The sequence below is a fragment of the Sturnira hondurensis genome, unplaced genomic scaffold, assembly GCF_014824575.4.
Source record: "Sturnira hondurensis isolate 20B ecotype Veracruz unplaced genomic scaffold, ASM1482457v3 Scaffold0019428, whole genome shotgun sequence".
In the NCBI taxonomy this organism is placed as follows: Eukaryota; Metazoa; Chordata; class Mammalia; order Chiroptera; family Phyllostomidae; genus Sturnira; species Sturnira hondurensis.
This window is the reverse complement of record NW_028092059.1, coordinates 167887-192016: the sequence shown is the minus strand read 5'-3', so window position 1 is coordinate 192016 and position 24130 is coordinate 167887. Positions and strand designations below refer to the sequence as shown.

Below are 24130 nucleotides of genomic sequence, written 5' to 3'. Positions count from 1 at the left end.
CTGAGACAATGTTATTTTCCTTGTGGCAGAGGTGGGTGCTCTCCACCAAAGGTGTGCTGAGTGCCATCTTCAGGAGTCTGGAGCTATCATTGCAGAGCAACTCTCCAGTTAGAGACCCTGTATTTTTCCTGCATGAGTTGCATCAGCATGGCCACATGACTCACATTCATCATTGAAATGTGAATAAAGGCAACGTGGGACACTTCGGGACTTACAATTTTAAAGAGCTTGCAGACCTCATCATGCTCTCTTTAGTTTTCCCTCATCTGACACTATCGCGTAGCAGAACCCCAAACCTGGAGAAGCACCATGTAGCAGAAAGCTGACCGGGAATATCAGATTTGGACTGGGGTGTGGGTAAGAAATGTGGTTCTGCAAAAATTTTAGATTGTATTTGGGTGGCAGGCAGTGTTCTCTTACCTGACAAGTCTGTGTTATTGTTAAAAATAACAACAAAAACAAGAGATTTAAATATACCACTATTAAATGGAAATTTGGCTATTTGAATTCCAAATCCTACCTAGTTGTAAAACTTGTTATCCTAACCACTATACTCGTTTCATGTAGTAATAATAACTGTGATAATATAGTTGAGATTTGTTATATTTGCTATGTGCAAGGCACGTTACATCAATTTTCTCATGTAATCTCACAACAGATATGTGATGTAGCAGCTCTGTTTTAACTGTATCTTATTGATTATGCCATTACAGTTGTCTCAGTGTTTCCCCTGGACCCCCCTCTGCCTGGCACCCTCTTTCACTCCTGCAACCCCCCCCCACCCCTCATGTCACTGTGTCATGCATATGTTGTCTGGTTTCTCCATTCCCTCTACGATTCGTAACAACCCCCTGTCATTCTTGTACCTCATAATTATACTTCTTAATCCCTTCATCTTTTCCTCCATTCTTCTCCTTTTCCTTCCCCACTGGTAACTCTCCTTATGATCTCTATACCTATGATTCTGTTCCTGTTCTAGTTGTTTCCTTAGTTTGTCTTTGTTTTTAAGAATCAGTTATTGATAGTTGTGAGTTTGTTGTCATTTTAATGTTCATAGTTTTTTTTTACACTCAGACAATGTGTTCATAGTTTTGACCATCTCCTTTTTCTTAAATGAGTCCCTTTAATATTTCATGTAATAGGATTTGGTGATGATGAACTCCTTTAGTTTTACTTTATCTTGGAAACACTTTATCTGCCCTCCCATTCTAAACGATAGCTTTGCAGGATAGAGTAATCTAGGTTGTAGGTCCCTGCTTTTCATCACTTTGAATACTTCTTGCCAGTCCCTTCTAGCCTTCAGAGTTTCTTGTGAGAAATTGGCTGATAGTCTTATGGAAACTGCTTTGCAGGTAATTCACTGCTTTTTTCTTGCTGCTTTAAGATTCTTTACCTTCAATCTCTGGCATTTGAATTATGATGTGTCTTGGTGTGGTCCTCTTTGGGTCCAACTTATTTGGGACTCTTTGTGTCTCCTGGACTTGTATATCTATTTTCTTCACCAAATTAGGGAAGTTTTCTTTCATTACTTTTTCAAATGAGTTTTCAATTTCTTGTTCTTTCTCTTCTCCTTCTGGCATCCTCATGTTTCAGATGATGGCCCTTTTGGAAATGTCCCAGAGTCTTCTTATATTCTCTTTGATTTTTTTTTCAAATTTTTGTTTCTTCATTCTGTACTGGTTGACTGTTTATTTCTTCCTTACATTCCAAATCGTTGACTTGAACCCTGGTTTCCTTGCTTTCACTGTTGGTTCTCTGTGGATTTTTTCCCTTTCACTTAGTGTAGCCTTCATTTCTCCCCTTATTTGTTTGCCTTACTCAATGAGTTCTCCGAGCATTCTTGTCACCAGTGTTTTGAACTCTGCCTCTGATAGATGGTTCGTCTCCATTTTGCTCAGTTCTTTGTCTGGAGTTTGATCTGTTCTTTTATTTGGGCCATATTTCTTTGTCTGCTCAATTTGGCAGCCTCCCTATGTTTGATTCTGTGTACTAGATAAAGCTGATTTGACACTGTTATGTTATAAGGGGAGGAGCCTTAAGAATTTGCCTGGGTAGAAAACATGCTTTCCTGCTTTGTGGTGCTGTGTTTGTGTGTGTGTGTGTGGGGGGGGAGGCGGTCAGAGAGGGAACAATGCCATTTGCTCAGCACTCGCCTCATTTCGAGTCACTTCACCCACTTCCCATGTGTGACTGGCGCCCCTCTAGCTGTTGCCCTGGTGGTAGTTCCCAAAGTGGGTGGGTTTGCGTATATTCTAGGACTGTGGGAGCCCTTTCAACAAACTCTCCTGAGTGACCAGCAGTTTCTTCTGCTGCCCCAACCACCACCAGTTTCCTTTAGCCAGAAGCCATGAGAAACTTTGTTTTCCTGATGCTGGAATCCTGGGTTGTGCTGTGTGGCCTGGGGCTGTGACTTTTTGCTCCTGAGGTGTCCCTCCAGGTTTTTATCTGCCACATGTGAATGTGGGATGGCCCATTCCTCAAGCCACAACCTTGCCACCAACACACTACGTCCTCTCCACCCTCGCTCCCTGTCTCTGCCCCTCCTACCCATCTGGATAAATATTCCTTCTTTAAATCCTTGGTCATCAGACTTCTACACAGTTCAACTTTCTGGTAGTTCTAGTTGGTTTTTTTTTGCTTTAAGGTTGTTGTGACCCTTCTTATGGCTGTGTCAGGAGGCAAAACGTGTCTACCTGTGCATCCATCTTGGCCAGAAGTCTCTGACATACCTACTTTTATTAACCTATACTTTAGTCAAGATCTTCAAGGATTACAGCAACAAAAAAAAATGTAAACCTGTGATTCCTAATCCAGGTAGTCTGACTTTGAAACCCCTATTTCTACCTAATAAGGTATATTACTTTCTAGCACATCTCAATTTAGTAGTGAATTTTTAAGAAAAACTAAATATATATATATATATATAAATATATATTTAGTAAATTATAGTAAATTAAAAAGTGCACTATGGAGTCAAAGTTATATATATATATATAGTTATATAGTTATATAGTTATATATATGTATATATAGTCAAAGTTACATATATATATAAGTCAAATGTATATATATTTATATATCTATAACTAAATGTATATATATATATAAATGAATATATATATATTCAGTAAATTAAAAAGTGCACTATGGAGTCAAAGTCTATTTTTGTCTTAGAGAAATGTAAGCTCTAAATCAGATGCACTGAATTGACAAAAATGACAAACCACAGAGAGTCAAGCTTCATGATTAAAATAGTTTTCTGACAGCCTAAGGTAAGGTTTATTGGACAATAAGCTGTTATCCATTTATAAAGCATCCTATCAATTCCATAGATTTTTGTGGTTATTAAAAATTATGTAAGACACAAAATTCATTGTTGTTAATGGCCAAATCTTCAGGAAATTATAACCAGAGAACATGGCTTCATTTATAGTAATATTGATCATTTGATTTCATTTTTTCCTTAGCAAGTTTATGTTAACAAAATACTATATCTGCTTGTCCTTTTGCTTGTTTCCAGATTTCCAACTGCTAGTTTTTTCTAATTGTTAAATGTGTGGTGAGACTGTGCGATAGTGCAAGGCATGACTACACCAATAAGCTGCCCAATGGATACCATGCTGATTTTGCCAGAACATCATTATTATGAAAGTTAAAATACAAAGAGAATTTTAAAATGTCTGAATTAGGCTAAGGTTGACAGATCTATTGTTTGTCCTTCCACTTTTTTAATGATCTTTCTGAGCAGGCATTTGAATAAGAGCTCAACACTCATTTTACAGACATAAAATCATTCCGTATTCATTTTACACAGAATACTCAATAATTCATGAATAGCTTTCTGATTGAAACTATTTTCATCATTTTGCTAAATCACATCATTTTACTCCCATAAATAAGTCCATTTCTTTATTAAAGTCATACACAGTGAATGAACATCAGTGTATCATATTATTTAATTAATTCTTGTGTTCATTATTTACATTGCAAGTAAATAATACTAAAAAAGTAAACAAATTACTTCAATGACACTTTTGATATTACTATTTTTTTGCTCTCAAGGTTATGGCTGAATGAATTGAATAAAAATTTGAAAAATTAATAATTTATTAAATGCCTTGAAAAAAGTTTTCTATCACTTGAAGAAAAATTTGCCAGTGTTTGCCTCTGACTAAAAGTATTAGTGAAATGTAAAGTAAAAAACATAAAAGTAGCAAAAAGTTACATACAAATTAACATATAAGCTCCATATTGAACACACTGACTTCAGAACCATTGAATTTCAGGCAATAAATATTCTCTTAATGTCTATAATGCTTTTGAATTTATATTAAAAGTGATGCTAAGTTTTCCGAGATCACTCTGAGAAATAAAATAGAAACAGTTAACAAGTGAGAATGAGGTGTATTTGGTCTGATGTTTGGTGGCTGTGGAGACAAGAGATATTTGTTAAACTAGAAATGGACTTTGCACACTGTGTTTACTCTAGTAGGTTGCAAAGCTGAACTGATCACATGAAAACGCTTCCAGGTCTGCTACTGGTGCTCACTGATGAGCAGATGCACCCACGTTCTTGGGATAGTACATTTTTAGTTTTTAGATAAATTGCCCAGCTTGCTTTCTTTGTACTACACCTTGTTTAGAAATGACTATATGTTGAAAAGTCAAAGGCATATGAGACTACCAGATTTTTTTTCTGAACGAGAAGATGCCTTGTGATTTACTATAAGTATCAGGCCATAAGGATGACAAACTTAACTGCATTGCCTTTTTTTTTCCCAGTAAGAGTAGAGGTCTTATTTTTCTTAGCTACTTCCACAGATTTTTAGAATTTATTATTTTGGACAATTTAACAAGTCATATCTTCTTTTCATTAAAGTTAGAAAAAAAATCTCAATTCCCCAAACCTGTCTCTGAAAACTCCAAATCCCTCTTAATTTTAGGATATTGAGTATTGACTACAATGGGCTTCATAGTGCCTACAGAAGAAATCTCTTCTCACAATCCTGCTCAAGGTCTTCCATAAGCTGGTTCCACAGTGACTTTCTGACCAAATTAAAGTGCTTGCTGTTCCACAGTGCTGTTCCTCAACTTATTTTGAGGCAGTCCCTTACTGCCAGTGTGCCCATGCAACTTTTAGAAGACACACAAAATTGCCTGGACTGGAACACATCCACCCTAGACCTCAAGGGCAACGACTATCACCACAGTGCAGTGGACAAGACAAGAGATCAACACATAGCTGTAAAATAAACAAATAAATATAGGAATTGATTTCCCATATTTTATCATTGCTTACTCCCCTATTTCTGCATAGAATGCCCCCCTATTTCTGCATTAAAATCCAATTCATTCTTCAAAAACATATTCAACTATCACTTCCTCTCTGTCTCTATTTCAGATCCTTTTCAGCTGGAAGCAAACTCTCTCCCCTCTGAGTTATGATAAAACTTACCTGTGCCCCTGTTCTTGCCATTTTAGAGCAACTATCAATGTCCATTTTTTAATTTGTTTTTTTTTTATTTTTTTAATTTATTTAATTATTTTTCAAGTACTGTTTTCTGTCTATTACTCCCATCCCATCCCACCCTCCGTGCTCCCCTCTCCCTCCCATTTCCACCCTTCTCAGTTGTTGACCATGTATCCTTTATATATGTTCCTCTAAATCCCTCCCCTATTTCCCCTGAAATTCCCTCCCCTCTCCTCTCTGGTCACTGTCAGCCTGTTCTCTATTTCAGTGTCTTTAGTTATATTTTGCTTGCTTGCTTGCTTGTCAATGTCCATTTTTTAATAAAATCACTTGATTCAGGAACATGCTTTCTATTTCTTTCTAGACTCTCAAGGGGAAATTTTGATTCATTTTTTTGTATCTTTTAAAACACCTAGTAGAGTGGCTTGAACATCCACGACTCTCAGTGATATTTGCAGAGTGAGTGAATGGAGAGACACATAGGCTGAAAATTACTTAAAACAACAGTCCATTTCTTTAAAGGATGAGCTACATATAAATACATGGATCCCCAGTATGTTTTCTTGTATTTTTATCACTTTTTAATATTTTTCTACAGAATAGACAGAATCAAATGTAGACTTATAATAAAACACCTTGAGAGCAGAAATCATATATTATTCATCTGGGTATCTCCAGTGTTTAAAAACACATTGTGTGACATCAGTTAGGAGTTATTAGTTACTCATATGATAGATAAATGAATAGGTGGTCCAAATTACAGTTTCTTTCCCATTTTTTTGACTATATCTATGTCTAGAGTCAAGGGTCAACTCCATATCAAACAGAAGCTCTAAAATCACAAAGCATAGCAGGCACCTGGGAGGCAAGTTGCAACTGAAGTGCTGGATGGAGCCTTGGAAATATGTCACTAAAACTGAAATAGGTACATGTATCTGAAAAATGCAAAGTGTGTGAGGAAAGGCCTTAGAGGACAAGCCCAATTAACAACTTTGCTTTTTTAGGACTTCTCTAGCACCATATGAAAGAAATCATATTGTAGGTGTTTTTCACATAACAGTTTTGCTCTTGATCTAAATGAGATGAAGCCTTGATCCTAGATGAATCAACTTCCTCTCTTGAATTTTTCCCATGGTGGGCCTTGTTCTTTTAAGACACATAACACCTGAGTCATACTGTTGTTCAGTATATATTTGTTTAAAGAATCGCTATGGTAGATTATTCTAGGGGAAGGTGTCCGGGGCATGAATACACCTTATTGAAGATTTGTTGCTGGTAGCAAATACTAGCCCATGGCACTCCTTTCAATCCTGTTCTTTTCTCTTATTTTCCAACAAATCTGAAAATAAACTTATTTCTCTTTTAGCTCAGAGACCTTGTCCACTCTCAGTTTCATACAATTGTTTATATTTTTTACTCCACTGAAATTCCTTATTTACAAATCTCCTGGTATTGAAATTATAACAATCCTGTAAGGCCCAATTCAAATCTTCACAGATGTGAGTGCTCTCTCCTTTAAATCTCTATTAAACAAACAAGCAAACAAGCAAACAAGCTCTTCTATGTTTCTTATTTCAGCTCACCCTATTTTTTGGCAGAAATGTTATAAGCAAAGACTGTATCTTGATTATTCCTGATTATATCTCTATGCCTTATATGTAGCCCTAACGAGCAAGCTGTTCATTGTAGGATTTCAATACATGTTCTAATGAAGCCTTTTCCTACCAAGGTTTATATAAATAGCACAAACTTGATTAACCAAATGCATATTTAAATGAAAGTGAAGTAGATTGTAATGAGAAACTATGTTATTGGATCAACACCAACTAAAAGCAATGAAAAATGCTGGATAATTTTTTATTACCTAAAAGAACAAAAATGCTGAAAAGATAGTAGGATTATGTCTTTTGGAGGTAGGACTCTAAACCCAGAGAGAGAGAGTAAATATCAAATGAACATGGCTGCACTTTGCCTGAGGGCATCTGCTTGTCCTATACACTTGAACTTTGGTCAACTGACCTCACAGAATAATGGAAAAGAGGTTGTCTGGGGTCTTGAGAAAAGATAAAAAAGAACCAATATTAAATGTGTTGCTTTTCTCTAATCCGAACTTGGAGATTATAAAGAAGACTGTCTTTGTATTTGAGAAATGTGAGAGAAGAAAAAAAGAGAGTCAAGACTAATTCTGTCTCTGAGGGTTGTAGCTACATACCTCATATTATGTACAACTAGCTATACACCCCACAGAATGTACATAATACTCTAAGGATTTTAAACTGTTAATCTAAATTGAGCTTATTGGTCACTGGGAGTGTCCCAGAAGACCCTTTGAGAAAAATGCAAAAGAGCCTGAAGTAGGACATTTATTGTAAGTCTCAGAAAACCTCCCACGGTATTTCAATAACAATGATTAGCACACAGGCAAAGATGACCAGACATAAAGGAAGCAAAGTAGCATGAGTGAGAATGAGCAGAAAGAGACTGATGCAAACTTCTGGTGTTAGAATCACAAGCAGAGAATAGAAAACAATTTTAACAAGATAAAACAGGGTCTTGAAAATATGTGCAGGATCAACTATATAACAAATGACAGAATAACTTTAAAAAGAAACTTCTAGAAATGAAAATTACAATCCTTGAAATGAAAACGACGTGTCTCACAAAAGGGAAATGAATTAAACAATTAGAATATAAATCAAGAAAAGTTGTTCAGAATGCGGTTCAGAAAGACACACAGGAAAAAAGAAGAATGAAAAACATATGAAGGACAGAGTGAGAAAACAGTTTAACTAGAGGCTTAGAAGAAAATAGAGGGAGAATATAAAAGAAGCTACATTTGAAAAGAGAGTATCTAGAAATTTTCTAACATATATTAATGACAGTTATAAATAATTTCAGGAGGCCCAAAAATCCAGACAGGGAAAGTAAAAAGAAATTGGCATCTAGATACATTGTGGTGAAACTGTGAACAAACAGAAGTAATGAAAAATACGACGAGCAGCCAGAGAACAGCAGTTGGGCTAACAGGTAGCTTCTTTTTTTTTTTTAATATAATTTTTATTTAATTCTTGTTCAAGTACAGGTTTCTGTCTTATAATCCCAACCCTGCCCGCCCCCCACCCCATGCTCCCCGCCTCCCTCCCCTTTCCACCCCCCACCCTTAGTTATTGTCCATGTGTCTTTTATACTTGTTCATGTGAGTCCATTCCCTTTTCCCCTATGATTCTCTCCCCTCTCCCCTCTGGGCCCTGACAGCCTGTTCCATATTTGAGTGTCATTGGTTGTATTTTGCTTGCTTGTTTGGTTTGTTTAGATTCCTGTTAATGGTGAGATCATATGATATTTGTCTTTCACCGCCTGGCTTATTTCACTCAGCATAATGTTTTCCAGTTCCATCCATGATGTTGCAAAGGGTAGTAGTTCCTTCTTCCTTTCTGCAGCATAGAATTCCATTGTGTAAATGTACCATAGTTTTTTGATCCAGTCATTTACCGATGGGCATCTAGGCTGCTTCCAACTCTTGGCTATCGTAAATTGTGCTGCTATGAACATTGGGATGCATAGGTTCTTTTGGATTGGTGTTTCAGGGTTCTTAGGATATACTCCCAAGAGTGGAATTGCTGGGTCAAAAGGTACGTTCATTTTTAGTTTTCTTAGAAAATTCCATACTAACAGGTAGCTTCTTGATCGCAGTAACAGGTGACATAAAACAGTGGAGCTCTTTCATGTGGTGCCTTGGAGGCAGTGGGCTGCGTCAGGATGAAGCTGAACATCTCTTTTCCAGACACTGGCTGCCAGAACTCATTGACAAAGACAATGAACATGAACTTCCTACCTTTTTTGAGCAGCATATGACTACAGTGGTTGCTGCTGATGCTCTGGGTGAAGAACAAAAGGGTTATGTGGTTTGAATCCATGGTGGAAATGATAAACAAGGTTTCCCCATGAAGTGGAAGTGGGTGTCTAGACCCACGGTCGTGTCTGTCTGCTGCTGAGTAAAGGGCATTCCTGTTACAGACCAATGAGGACTGGAGAGAGCGAGCACAATTCTGTTCAGGGCTGCACTGTGGATGCCAGTCTCAGGGTTCTCAAGTTGGTCATTGTAAAAAAGGGGAGAAAGATATTCCTGGTCTCTTTGATGCTACTGTGCCTCGATGCCTGGGGTCCAAAAGAGCTAGAAGAATTCACAAACTTTTCAGTCTCTTTAAAGAAGATGCCTGCCAACATGCTGTGAGAAATCTCCTAAACAAAGCAGATAAGAAACCTAGGACTGAAGCACCTGTGTCTTGTAACTCCACGTGTCCAGCCACACAAACAGCACATTGATCTGAAGAAACAACACGCTAAGAAAAAGAAGGAAGAGGCCACAGAATATGCTAAAGTTTGGGCTAAGAGAATAAAAGAGGCGGAAGAAAAATGCCAGGAACAGACTACCAAGGGACATAGGTTGTCTTCTCTCAGAGGTTCTACTTCTAAGTTTGAGTCCACCCCAAAATGAGATTGTTCTAAGAGTGACAAATAAATAAGAACAAACATCAAACTTCAAAAAAAAAGAAAAAGAAAAAAGAGAACAGTGGGATGATATCTTTGTCATGCCAAAAGAAAATAACTGCCCAGTGAAAATTCTATGTACAGAGAGAATATATATTTCCAGAATGAGGGAGAAATAGAGGCATTTTGAAACGAGCAGACACTGAGACAGATTGTCACCATAAGACCCTTACTACAGGAATTTCTCAGAATACACTTCAAACAGAAGGAAAAGTGATCCTAAAAGGAAGGTCTAAGATGCGGGAAGAAATAAATAGCAAAGAACATGGTAAATATTGAACAAATGGAAACCAACATTGACTCTATAAAACAGAATAAATAATGTCTAGTGTTGTTAAAAAATAAAATTAAAATACTAGACAGCAAATGCATATACATTGGGAAGGAAATAAATAGACTAAACATACTCTAAGGTAATATTTGAAAGAAGGTGAAAGATTTGATGAGCTTCAGCCTTTGATAAGTCTCATTGTTGTAATTTCAGTAAGCCACTATCAGAATAACAAAGAAAGTGCGCCGCTCCCAACATGGAGAAAAATACAGAATAATGAAAGGAAAGAAAAAGCAAGACATATTGAGGGAAAAAAACCCCAAAACTGAAAGAAACATGCACTGTGAGTCCATTTATATACATTCAAAACCCGACAAATTAAACTATACTTTAGAGTTATAGATACAGGTGGAAAAATAATGAAAGATAATGAAATAATGACTAAACCGCAGTTTAACTCTGTGGCAGTGGAAGAGGCTGAGAGGACACAGGGGCAAAGGGCAGGGCAGAGGGTTGCTGGAGGGCTGGCAGGGTCTCTGTGCTGACTTGGGGGGTGGTGATGTAGAGTTTGGTGAGTAATTATATATATACATATATATAACACATTTTACTGAAGATGGTTTCTGTATTGCTTTCCAATGACAAGATTCAGACATTTTAAACTGAGTTAAAGATCAGAATGTATCAAAATCGGTGCGAACGTAAACACTATCCTTTCCTGCACGGTCCCGCACACCCAGATCAGGGACACAGGTGGTCCCGATGCGCTCCTCCCCCCGGAGCTCCAGCGGCCGGGACCAGCTTTCCCTGGGCTGGGGCCAACTACGCAGGAACCATGCGAATGCACACGCAGTGGGGACAGTTTTCCTGTTCTGCTGAAGACCGTCCTTCATTCTGAGGTTTTATGCTAACTCAGTTTGGGACTGGGGTATTTTATAACGTCCTTTTTCTGTTAGAAAGTGACAGGGGCAGTAGGTGGTAAGTTACTGTTTAATATTTTTGTTGAAAACAAACAAAATTTAAAAAGATAGGTCAATTCTCCTTTCCCTTCAATAGGTGGCCGAGGACCCAGAGCCTAAGAATCTCTAATTGACAAAGAGCAGTGAAATGATTCTGTGTCTATTTTCAGGGGAAAACAACTTTGGGGGAAAAAATGTGACTTGCTTATGAACTTAAACATGGAATATGGCATCAGCCACGCCATTTTGTGACATGCTGTATTAAATGTGAAAGCCTTCGGGGGTAAGAGCTAGTGGAGGGAAATGTGTAACGACATACAGGAGGTTATACCTAAAACCCAAACGGGGAGATGGCTTCATTATCAGAATTATTCAGTGCTCAGACAAAACATTTTATGCTGCTATGAATATATATATTTCTCTTCCTGGAGGACGTACAGACTGTGTAACTTGAAATAATATATTTTCTCTTCTACATGTGTTGAATCTGTTCAATTACAAAGCTAACATAGGAGAACAGTACCTTGTAATTGTACTCTAGATCATGTACTACAGAATATCATAAATATATATATATTTAATAGATTACATTATAATAGGATTTAATAAGTATTTTACAGCTACTATGTGGTTTTATTAATTAATTCCATTCCTTACTAATCCTACTGGCAGTTAACTCTCTCCCCATTTTACAGATGAGCATTCCAAAGCTCAAAAAAGTTGAGTAACTGTCAGCTCCTAATGGCCAAAAGTAAAATGATGTTCCCTGTGGTTGAACTTCAAAGCCCTGCTCCTGGCTACTTTGTTGCTTTGTCTCACCACGTATTAACATTCAAAAAGCATTTCTGAAAAGATTAAAATGCCATTTACTTCCTCAGACCACATTCTGCACTCAGGCAGTTTCTACTGACCCTTCGGAGGAAATGACAGACTGAAAAATACCTGGACATGTGTTAGGGAGTACAAGAAAAATTCAGAAATTAGGACATAAATCTTTCAAAATTAAACCACAGCAACTTTAATCAAGGCCTGGCAATCATCATATCATTTTTCTGAGACTGGAACTGGTAAATGTAGGCTACCCCATAGGCCTTTAATACTTGGTTAGAAATGTATCCAAGAAGTTGACTAGAAGACAATTCATGCAGTACAAACATGAATCTGTAATTCTCTTCCCTGTTACTGCAAAACACAGTTACTTAGTTTCTGCCCTGAATTCACTTTGAAGACAATGAATGCTTGGGAGAAACCGTAAGAACATTGAAAATGGGGCCAGAAGTAACAAAGAGGGACTGCAAAAAAAAACCCAAATAAACAAAAAAAACTGTTAACAAATTTCTTCTAAGAGTAAAATCTATTGCCAATTTACAACAGTTCTGAAGGTTGAACTGGAGGCATGCAACTAGTAAGCTGACATAAGTTTTGCCTATATCTAAAAGGGAGCTCTCTTTTATCTGTGTAAAATTAAACAACTGATAATTTTATCTCCTGGTACAAGGAGATTAAAGTAATAAAAATAAACCAAATGCTTTAATTTGGAATCAAATCTCTCCTATTTTCCCAGCACATTCACACGAACTCTATGCCAATGGAATTCTTCTTGTCCAGCAGGACGAAGATCATCTTCTCAGCAGTCAAACTGAGTCAGGCCAGTGCCCCTCCTCCCTCACTGTCCTCCTTACCCCTTAGAACTCATTCAGGGGAAGACAAAGGACCAGAGAGTGGATGGGAGCTGTTTTGTGCCTAGCCTGTGGGGGTACTTTATTTTTCTTAAAATGATTATCTCAACCCTACTGTAGCCAAAAATTAAAAACAAAACAAAACCCTAAAACAAATTTCTCAGGCAGTTTAAATTAAAAATACAAAGGCCTGAGATATATTTTTAATTTATTCCTAATTAGTTTACAGATTGGACTGCACCAAGACTCCAAAATCAGCAAACCACTTGGGGATGAAGACTATTGCAATTATCAGGAGCAAGCCAAATGCTACCTTTTGTTCTTACTAAAACCTTCTTTAAAAAACATCTCCTAGAAAATGATTTTCTATTTCCTATTCAAAGAGGATTACATAGCATACACAACTAGTGGCTCGAAAGCAAAGAACTTTCCATCGTTTTATTACCTGCCAAATACAAATTAGTTCATTGTGGTTAACTCCTGCCAGGCTACCCTTTCACTGCCTCCCATCAGGCGGATGGGGCATGGCAGGTTGGTTCCTGCCTGCAGTCCTTCCTAATCAGGAGGCTGTCAGATATGCTGCCTGCCCACTATCTCTCCTACATCCTGTGGCAGCTCTGCTGTTCCGGCAGCAGGGTTTGGAGCCTGGACTGCCCCACTGACCAACTCAAAATTGCTCCGACTTAACACCACTGCCAAACCTCTGGGGGCATGTGTGAGGGCCTCCCCCAGGTACAATAGACCCCCTACAAATTTCACTTTGTAATAACTATAGGATACAGAAATTGTATTAGCTCCATTAGATGGAGTCATAGATATATTCAGAAAGGTTAGCCAGATAGAGTGAATGTCACAGCTAGACTAAGATAAAAAATCACTTTGTTAACTTAGAGGGTTTCCTCATTGGTAGCACCCTAAATTAAGGTGCCACTTATAAACAGTTTATTATTATTTATTAATGTGTGAGGCACTTTATAGCATGCTAGATAACAACTTAAATTCATGTATTAAAGATGCACATACATGGTTTAGTACGATTTACGTCTTATAATATTCTTTAAAACAGCTTCCCATAGTCTCATCCTTTAAGCATTTATTACTAATGCATTTTATAACATACTTTATAATACATTATTTGAGCAAGTAGCTGCATTTAGTGATCATTTCATAAATAAGAATAAAGCATTTATAAAATGGCACCTTAATTTAAAATGTTACCTTCGTATTGCTAGATAGCGGCTCGCCATTCATCTTATTTTGAGATTATTCTCCAAATGCATAACTTAATAAAACAGAAACCAAGTTCTATTTTCCCTTCATCTGATTAAAAGTTTATTGAGTCATTTCTTCCCTCTGCTTTCAAATGGTGGTGGGCTGGAGGCTTTAGTGCGATTTTTGCTGAACCCGAACTTTTAATTCAACAATATTTTTAAGATGATAATAGTAGAAACAGAGAAATACCCACCATATTAGACACAGCCTGTTGCTTTGATTCTTTGTAAAATTCAATTTTTCGACTTGAAAGAACAATCCAGGAAGTAGACCAGTTTTTCCTTGGGGGAAATAAAAAGGAAAAAAAAACATGATCACTCAAGAAATTATTCATAGATATAGTATGAGCAACGTTTGGACTGAGTAGAGACTATATTTTTAACTAGAATTTCTAAAAGTGTTTTCTTTATTAAAGTCTATAGGTGGTATGGAATCTGGGTAATAATAAAGACATCCTGTAATTTTTAAAGATCATGACATTTATAGTAAATTTTCACAATTTGTATGTCTTCCCCAAATCCTTCTCAGCTGCTAAAAATCCAGTTGTCGCCCTCCCCTTTTCCATAGAACACGCACTCCGTAAAAAGTGGATGTCTCTACAGCCAGCCAAAAACAGGGAAGCAAAAATAGATTCAGAGCCCATCTTTGATTGTTACTTCTCATCATTGATTTAGTGTATTTCAGAGTCTGAAAATCTAAACAGCTAATGTGTCACTGCCTAATTCAAAATATTTTTAATGTTGAATTTCACTAAAAATCAAAGAGATGCAAATAAAAGAGTGAAATGTTTTCCCTCTTTGCCAATCACACTGGCAAGAATTTGAAGGAATAATACCAAGGGTTGCTGAGCTTGTGAAGAAATTTATTCTCCCATACAATTTTGGTGGGAATATAAAGTAGCACATCTTTGGGGGAGTAAATTTGGTAATGTTTTGGTTTTTTTAAAAGATTTTATTTATTTCTTTTTAGAGAGGGGAAGGGAAGGAGAAAGAGAGGGGGAGAAATATCAATGTATGGTGCGCCTCTCCCACGTCCCCTTTGGGGACCCTGACCTGCAACCTAGGGATGTTCCCTGACTGGGAATTGAACCAAGGACCCTTTGGGTCACAGGACAGCACTCATTCGACTGAGCCACACCAGCCAGGGTGGTAATGTTTTTTTAAAAAAATCTTTAAAAGTGTGTATAGGTTTTGGCTAAACAAACCCATTCCTGTGAATTTAAACTTATCCTGAAGAAATCATCTTGTAAGTTGTTAAGATTTGTGTGCACAAGAATGAAGTGCACCATTATTTCTTAATTCTCTACCTAAAATATTAAAAAAAGAAATTGATATATAAAATGCACATAACAGATTTATATAATGGAATAATTAAGCCCATGCTATAGAAAAAATACTGATATGGGAAGGTTTTAATGCAGACCATAATAAAATATGTAATTTGTAACACTATGCTGTGTGCAATTTATCTGAGATCATCCTACACATTTGAGACCCTTCTTATTATTATTTCTCACTCATTGATGGTTTGAATATTATATATTCCAATGTGCCTTTTATAATTTCCTCACATAGTATTTTTGATAAATTAAAAAAATAATTTCTATAAATTTTACTTCTATATGTAAGGAGCCTGAAATGATAGGGAGCACTTCATCTTTACAGAATTAGCTCAAGCACCTAGCACAGTGGGCATGGGGGCACTGAATGTCGATTCACTGAGTCAGTGACTGAATTCAGGCATGGGGGAAAAAAGCTGGATATAACAATGATTAATTCAGGTCATAAAATCTCAGCTTTAAATTTTCTTTTGTACTTCTTGGTGTTTATCAGAATTAGTTTCCATTCATTCATTATATTATATTGCTACAGTTTGCCTTGGTTTATTACTCATTTCAAAATAGTTGAATTCATTTTACAAAAGTTGTTTTAAAAAATAAGTTTACCAAAAATTTTATTCAGGAAACAGAAAACTACACAAAAATATGTTTAAAATGACTAGTTACGATATTTGTGTGATTTATTTCCACTTGCCTCTTATATTTGTGATCTAGGGTTTGACTGGAAGGATAGTTTGATTCAGTAGAGTTAATATTTGCAACAAGATGAGGTTGCCTTGGCACACCTGAAGCTTTCTTAATGACAGACCATCATGTTAAACAAATTAACATGACAAACAGAAAACAAAACTCACTGGGTATTTTACAACATGCAACTATGAGCACTGTATTCTTGAATCTACTTTCCTTCAAATGGAGAGTCACTTTTTCAATCAAACAAGGAAAAAGGTGGTAAAAAAGAAAAAAGCCCCCATGCCCATGTCTCCTTTTACGTGGCAGCAGCAGCAAGTGAGTTAGAGCAGCCATAGCCTTCTCATTATTCAGGCCATAGTTGAGGCCCCCAAATATTGGGATGACTCTGTAATATTAGGATGGCCCCGCCGGAGAACAGAGAAGGACTTGTGTTCTTGTGTGGGCATCTTTTATATCCACACCTTATTCTGACTGCATATGACATGGAGTATGATACACCCTCAGACACGATGAAACCCATATTTAGCTGCCTTTTGTATCTCCAACTGTATTTCTCATGTCCTGGCAGAGAGATACTGTACCTCCTTTGCTTCCTGCCTATAGCAAGCCCTAGGTAAATAGTTCTGATTTGAATCTGTTTCAGATGTTGACCGTTTATAGGACTTGCTGGCATTATCCTTCCCTTCCCTAAACTTGGAACTGCAACTGGTTAGAACTAAAGTTGCATGAAATTCAATTATCTCATGGTTCTGTGCTAGAACTTTGAACTGCTGTGAAATGTCCCCTGTGAGGGGAATGTGATGAACAAGCCAAAGAGCGTAAGCAATGCAGCCTTGAAACTTTAGTAACAGGAATTGTCCTGACACTTCGCATACAGTACTATTTTGCTTTGAATTTAGAAACTTCAAATGATGTCTTTATGGTGTTAGAATAAGAGAAAAGACTTTTCCAATTGGCTTAAAACAATTTTGTTTCTCAAGGAAGAATAAAATGCTTCATTTTTATCATTGCCTTAAAATGATAATTGGCATAAATTATTTTGAGTATGTAGCATAAGTTTGATGGTCTAGTGGAGGTTTAGCTTCACAAAAAAGATGCTGAAGGTACCAACGTGGAAAATGAGGTTCATAGAGTTAGGTAACTTAGGGCCACACACTTTGATTTAGAGTCAAACTTAGTTTCTCCAACTCAGTCATCTGTCTGCTAATTTATGCTCCTTTTTTTTTAAGGATTAAGCAGCACAATCGCGGATAAAGAGACTGTCAATGTCAGATTTCATCATAGTTTTAATAAAAATTCTCAACCTATAAAAGCGAGTGTTCATAGCTTATACTGAGGGGTGAGCCAGGAGTATCTCCTATGAACTGTTTTACCTGGCACTAATTAGAAGATTTGGGCAAAGGCCCGCCACTCTTCTCTTCCCTAAGAAGTTGCACTGACTTACAGAGCCACACGGTGGGCCCTTCAACCCCTTGTGAGAAGCCAGAAGCAGAGGTGTGCTGCTGACAGGACGCCTCCTCTCTCCTGCCGTGGGAGTGTTCTGTGGTGAGCGGACCCTCTCACCTGCACTCAGTGGGGGGCATGAAACTAGCAAGTGAGCCAAAAGCCTCTAGTCGGGAAGTGACTGAGAATTCACCTAAAAGGAGCAATTTTCAGTCTGTGGCTTAGATTGGAACTCCTCTCTGAATGAAGTACTCTAGTGACTTGACCATCAATCACCCTTACGATATCTGTCCTGTCCATTCCCTGTCTGATAGGTTTGGCTCATTGTTCAGGGTATCAGTGGAAGAATTTAACTCCATTACTCTTAATGTGCTGAGCCTTTTGAGAGCATTGTCAACTCTGGAGAGAGGGTGAAAAGGGGCCAGTTGGCAAGGATTTTCCCTGACGTGAGACTTTCATGGATTCTGTATGCAACAAAACCCTTACAGATGACAATTGTTCAGTATGTTGGGAGACATTTTGGAAAGTAAGTAATTTCTGCAGGTTTTGAGGGCTTAGGCAGGACAGGGGACTTTAGCAGGATCTGATAAAACTCTTAAAATAGACCTTTCCAGGAAGAAGTGGTTTTCAGAATGGAAAGGAAGACCCTCTGCTCTCTCCTAGTTCCCCCAAAGAGACATCATCCCTAACCTCATAGTTTTTTCACTCTGGGCACAAAATCTGACATTTAACAAGTGCCTGTTAAAAGTTAATGAGTAAAAATATATATGGGCTCTCAAATTTCAGAAGGGTCACACATCTAGATTTTTCCTGCTGTGTGTTGGTTGTTATTATTAATAAAAACTACAGAAGCACCCACTTCCTTCATTTGCTTTCTCTGTTTCTTAGCTATTTGGTGTTTTGACATGTCATTTCTGGCATTTAAAAAAGGCCCAAAAAACAAAAAAAAACTTGTCTAACACTTCCAGTTTAGTATTTTTTGCTAGTTTATCATTCTAGTGTCAACACCTGAGCTTTCTAGATGTCTTCTTGACTTCTTGGACATGTGCCATTAAGTTGACCTGATGCTCTGTATGTATCAAGTAATTTAACCTATGAGCCAGTCACAAGTACCTACTGAGCATCTACTGCATGACAGACATAGTTCCAAGGACTGAGTATATAAAGTCAAATAAGAGAGAATTCAAGAACTTTACCTGTAACTCAGAGGACACAGGCAGTAAACATGGAGACAAATCCTCCCAACAAGACTGGGAAGTGGGAAAGACCCCCATTTTACAGATGAAAAAACTGAAGCTTAGTGAGGCTGCAGCCTGCCCAAGGTCATAAAAGTGATAAATATGAAATCCGGGCCACATGTCCTCAACCTTCAAGGCCACGCACACTCTGCTGCGTCAACTGTTTCTAGAGCAGGTAGCACGCAGCTCTCCCTCAGTTAGATGCATGCAGAGCCTCACGAAGGGCTCTGAGAAAGGAAGATACAGAACTGTTGTCAATTATTGAATGCCTTTCTTTTGGAGGAAAGTCCCTTCATGGAGTAGCCTGGGGTGTCCTGCAATTCTGAATTGCAAGCCCTTTTATTTCTACCTTCCTGTTACAGCTCACAGGTAAACTTATATCCTGGTGGAGTCCAATTAATGCCTCATCTTAAATCTGAGGACAATCTTTTCTATTTTTCCACACAGAAAGAAAAAAACAAACTGTTCAATAGACTTAAGGATTAAATAAGATGTGTAGCTCAAGAAATATCCCATTTCAGTAACCCAGAGGTCATAAGGACAGAAGAGCCAGTCTCCCACAAATGCAGATGGTTAACAGTCAAGTGAGGTATTGATGCTGAGATTTGGTGTAAATGCCTGCAAATACAAGAATTGCAGGCATTTATTTTAAAATTTTTTGGATAAAAACCAAATCACATCTATGGGGAACAAGGTGCTTACTACAAGTAGGAAGATGAACTAAATTCAAATAAGGACAATGATTTACAATTTATGCAATTGGTGAGATACTTCACAGAACTTTCCTGAAACAAATTGTGAGTTGTGAAGGTGAAATACCCCCCCAAAAGAGGAAAAACCTAAAATCGAGGACAAGCAAACAACAAAACATGAAACAAAAACCACCATAAAAAAAAAAACAATCAAAACAAAACACAACAAAAAACTCCACAGGCATCTATGGAGTTTTGCATTCTACGGAATGGACACCAGATGGCAGCACATAATAACAGCAACTTTGTAACTGCTTATTTGAAGAACACTTGATGGGAAATGGGCCTTAAAATATTAATTATATCTGTAAGAATCTGTTAGCTTGAACTCCAGGTTTAACACAGTCATTTGATCAAATACTAAGCTTTGTATCCTACACTCACCTCTCTTATGCTTCTTTTAGGTAATGATAGGATGGCTGACCAAAATGTCAGAAGCAAAGATATCTGAGCTTTCCTGGAAATTTCTCATTCTCTTTGGGCTCCCTGCTTTTGTTACCTGACTGGGTCACACTGGATTTGACATGATTCCACACCAGTGGTAGGAGTGGAAATGACTTACTCTAGTGTCCGTGACTGATTTACCACAAAGTCACTCAGATCTTTTTAAGTGTTCCAACTTGTTCTCAAATTAATAGGCTAGAAACTTATTTCTTCACTTTCATATTCCAAGCTTCTTGCAATTTGTCACTTCTAAAAGGAGGGTCAGACAGTGAGATGTAAACACACATATCTCTGTCAATATTGCAAGAAATGGGAAAGCTGTACATACTCAAAGAGTTATCGGATGTTGAAATTATAACAGAGCAGATGATGAAACTTGTAAACTAAATCAACCTTTAACAAATTAACTTCCACATTATGTAATCTCCAAACCTTCCTTCCAGTCCTCACTACTCAACACAAAAATAAACACAGATTCAGCCTGGAATAATTGACTGAGATCCTGAGCAGAAAGTGCTAAAGAAAAAATAAAGTCACATTAGAAGTGTGCTTTCATATCACATTCTAAAGGAAGTCTATTCTGAGTGACAATGATTTTTTAAAAACAGAAATAAAAGGAAACAAAGAAGTCTAATAGCTTATGGGCCTTAGAATGAGAACGGGCACCCTGTTGACATAACCCCGCCCACCTTTCCTCCCTTTCCTCCCCGCTGCCTCCTCTGCCCGCCCTGCGGCCCCAGGTACTTCTCATGCCTGTCTGAAGGACAGAGGGAGGAGCCACATGTGATAAGATGTGCAGAACCACAAATGGGACAACAAAGGGAAGGGCAGGCACGACGAGAAAGATGCGGAGGGAGAGAGAAGGGTACTGAGATATTGTATATGCTTTCAAGTGTTTTTTGAAAGTTATTTTTTATTTTTGTGGTTGTTTAGTACAGTTGTCTCCATTTTCCTGCCACCAGTTTCCCTGCCCCACCCATGCCCACCTCCCACCCTCAATCCTACAAACCTTTGGCTTTATTCATGGATCCTTTATACATGTTCCTGGATGACCCTTCCCCTTCTTTCTCCCATTATCCCCCACTCCACTCCCCATTTTTTTAAAAAATGGGCAAAGGAACTGAACAGACACTTCTTCAAGGAGGATGTACAGAGGGCCCAGAGACATATGAAAGGATGCCTTTTGTAAATTAAACTATTGAAAGTAACTTTCACTAGGGTCTCATGGAGCCCCAGGGAGGCTGAGACGATTTCACATTTGGAATCAGAAATTCCTGAAATGAAAGAATCCTTAAACTTCATCAGCAAAGTTAAAGCAGATTTTCAATGTATACAACTAAAAATTAAAGTTGAGTGGTGAATGTGTTTGGCTTTCAATCCTGTTGGTGATCACTGGGGAAATAGGTAGAACTTCATTTCAAAAAAAGGCTACACTAATGGTCCCTTATGAATGTGAAATAATGCCAATGAGTACTCTTTCCCTTTATCCACTCTTGTTCATAGCCAGAGAATAGTCAAACTTTTCTTAAAGAGAAAAAAAATGGTATGAAAGAAGAAAGCTAAAAACAAAGGAAAATGAGGAGAGAGAGAAATGAAAGTCTCACATGAACAAGTATAAAGGACACATGGACAATAACTAAGGCGGGGGGCAGAGATAGGAGGGAGGTGGGGAGCACTGGGGGGAGCAGGGATGAGAATACAAGAAAGAAAGTTGTACTTGAACAAGAGTTAAATAAAAAATAAAAAATTTAAAAAAAATTAAAAAAGAATGCAAAAAAAAGATATAATACATTATGTGGTGACCAATTATTATGAATTTACAGTGACATTTTATAAATATTAATAAAATAATGTTTGTTAAGTGGCAATTGAAGTCCTTGATACTGTTGTTGGTGTGAAATAAAAAGATGATTTCTGCTCACTGGCCTCAAAAGGCTTCTGGCAAGAGAGAAAAAAACTAACCTACACCTACTTCAGAGGACAGGGCTAAAATCTTACACTAATGACTTGGACAAGATTTGGGAGAAAGGAAAGATTAATATGAATGACCAAATTTCTCTACTTTTAAAATCGAAAGTAATACAGCCTATCTTAGACTAGTATTTCAATATTACTGGGAAAAATTTAGCCAAGTGCTTGACAGAATAAACATTTATTAGTATTGCTTAGTAACTCATTAAGTTGTATACACTATTTTAAGGTACCTTGATACGAGGGAAAAAGTTATCAAAATAAATTTTACATAGGAGAAGCAAATGATAGCAATTATGGTATACTATTTAATAGTTATTAAATTATCAATGAGATAAAAATTACACAATTCTTAAGGTTATGATTAAACTGACCATCTTGTTGCCAATAACAACAGCATACAGATTCCTTGGGCAAGAAATGCAATCACACATAATAGTCATTAAGAAGAAATGGTCATGTGATTTAATCAAGTAATGTAGGCTTAGAGTTTATCTGAAGAAAATATAAAAGAATAATGGACAAGTAATAGGAGGTTTACTGCAATTATAACTTTTTAAAATAAAACTGGAATCAATTTAAAAATCAAGTAGAAGAGGAATGTAGGAATGGTTTGGCGTATGCAATCCCATTAACACGGTAGGACACCATGCTATTAAACATAGTGACTATCTACAAGTATCCATTTGTAAAGTGTTCATAATACAAACAAAAAAACCAAAATAATAGAGAGTAAGATTATACAATGATTGGGATAAAATTTAAAGATTTCTTGTCATTGAGGATTTTATCAGGAAGGAAAATAGACAATAAGAGGCTTAAAGGAGATATTTACAAAATATAAAGCTGACAAAGTATTACTATGTAAAATATATTAGAAGTTGTTTCAAAAGGAAAAAATAGTAAGTCAGCCTTAGTAAAAAAAATAGTAGGTCAAACTCAAGGTTTTGGGTTTGATCCTTAGTCAGGTCACATAGGAGATTGACCAATTAATACAAGAATAAGTAGAATAACAAATCAATCTCTCTCTCTCTCTCCCTCCCTCTTCTTTCCTTCCTCTCTCTCTTTAAAATTAATAGACCTGGTCAAAATGGCAGCCTAGGCAAGCATGACTCACCTTTTTGCACAACCACATCAAAATTACAACTAAAATATAGAACTAACCATCATTTAGGAGCACCAGAAAGTGAGCTGAATGGAAGCCTGACAAGTAATGAATTAAAGAAACCATATCCATCCAGAGTAGTAGGAGGGGTGCAGACATGGAATGCGTTGGTCCCATACCCATGTGGATAAAAATCTGGGAGGGATATCTTGGGAGCAAGGAATTCCAGACCCACACCAGGTCCCCCAGCCCAGGGTTCCAGTGCAAGGGAGGTAAATCCCCACAACTTCTGGGTGCAAAAACTAGCAGGGATTGAGTTGGTTGAAGAAACTGCCAGAGCTCTGTGCAGTTCTCCTTAAAGAACACACATACAGACTCACCTACTGAGACTCATTCCCTCTGAGTTTCAGCACCAGGATAGCAGCTTGAAAGACACCAGTGGCATATAAGAAGAAACCGAAGTGTCTGGCATAAAGGTGAGCAGAAGCCATCGTCCTTTTTCTAAACCCTCCCACCACAGAGCTGGTAAGCTGGTGCCATATCTGAGACTCCATCAACCTGGCTCTAATACTGTTTGACCTGCCTTGGAGATCTCTTGAGACTCAGTCCCACCCAACTTGTGGGCCCACGCAAGCTGCATTTTCATAAAAATGGCTTGGCTCCTAAATCACATCAAACAAGGAACAATTGGCTTCAGTGGGACCTAGTGGCAGCCAGATTAGATTCACAATTTGGCTTCAGCTGGGAATCTCCAAGCCCAGCACAAATAACAGCCATCTCAGATTGCTTTACAGCTCAGGCAGGGTGCTCCAGGCAAAACAAAAATGGAGGCTCACCTTGGCCTCCACATACTGGAAACCCAGGGCCAGTTCACCCAGTGGACAGCTATAGACCACTTTGGAGCAACATGACCCTGCCACTGCATAGCTGATCCTCCACAGGG

The 24130-nt window shown here is 37.7% G+C and overlaps 1 protein-coding gene and 1 pseudogene across 2 annotated transcripts in view; one reads left to right on the top strand and one right to left on the bottom strand.

Annotated features, from left to right (window-relative positions):
* ARHGAP15 (Rho GTPase activating protein 15) overlaps window positions 1-24130 on the bottom strand; it is a 630630-nt gene that overhangs the window by 510242 nt on the left and 96258 nt on the right. For both annotated transcript variants that reach the window (XM_037027857.1, XM_037027858.1), the window contains exon 5: window positions 14396-14483. In XM_037027857.1, coding sequence (XP_036883752.1) covers window positions 14396-14483 — 88 coding nt within the window. The remainder of the gene's footprint in view (window positions 1-14395; window positions 14484-24130) is intronic.
* Window positions 9230-9968, top strand: LOC118974453 (40S ribosomal protein S6-like; annotated as a pseudogene).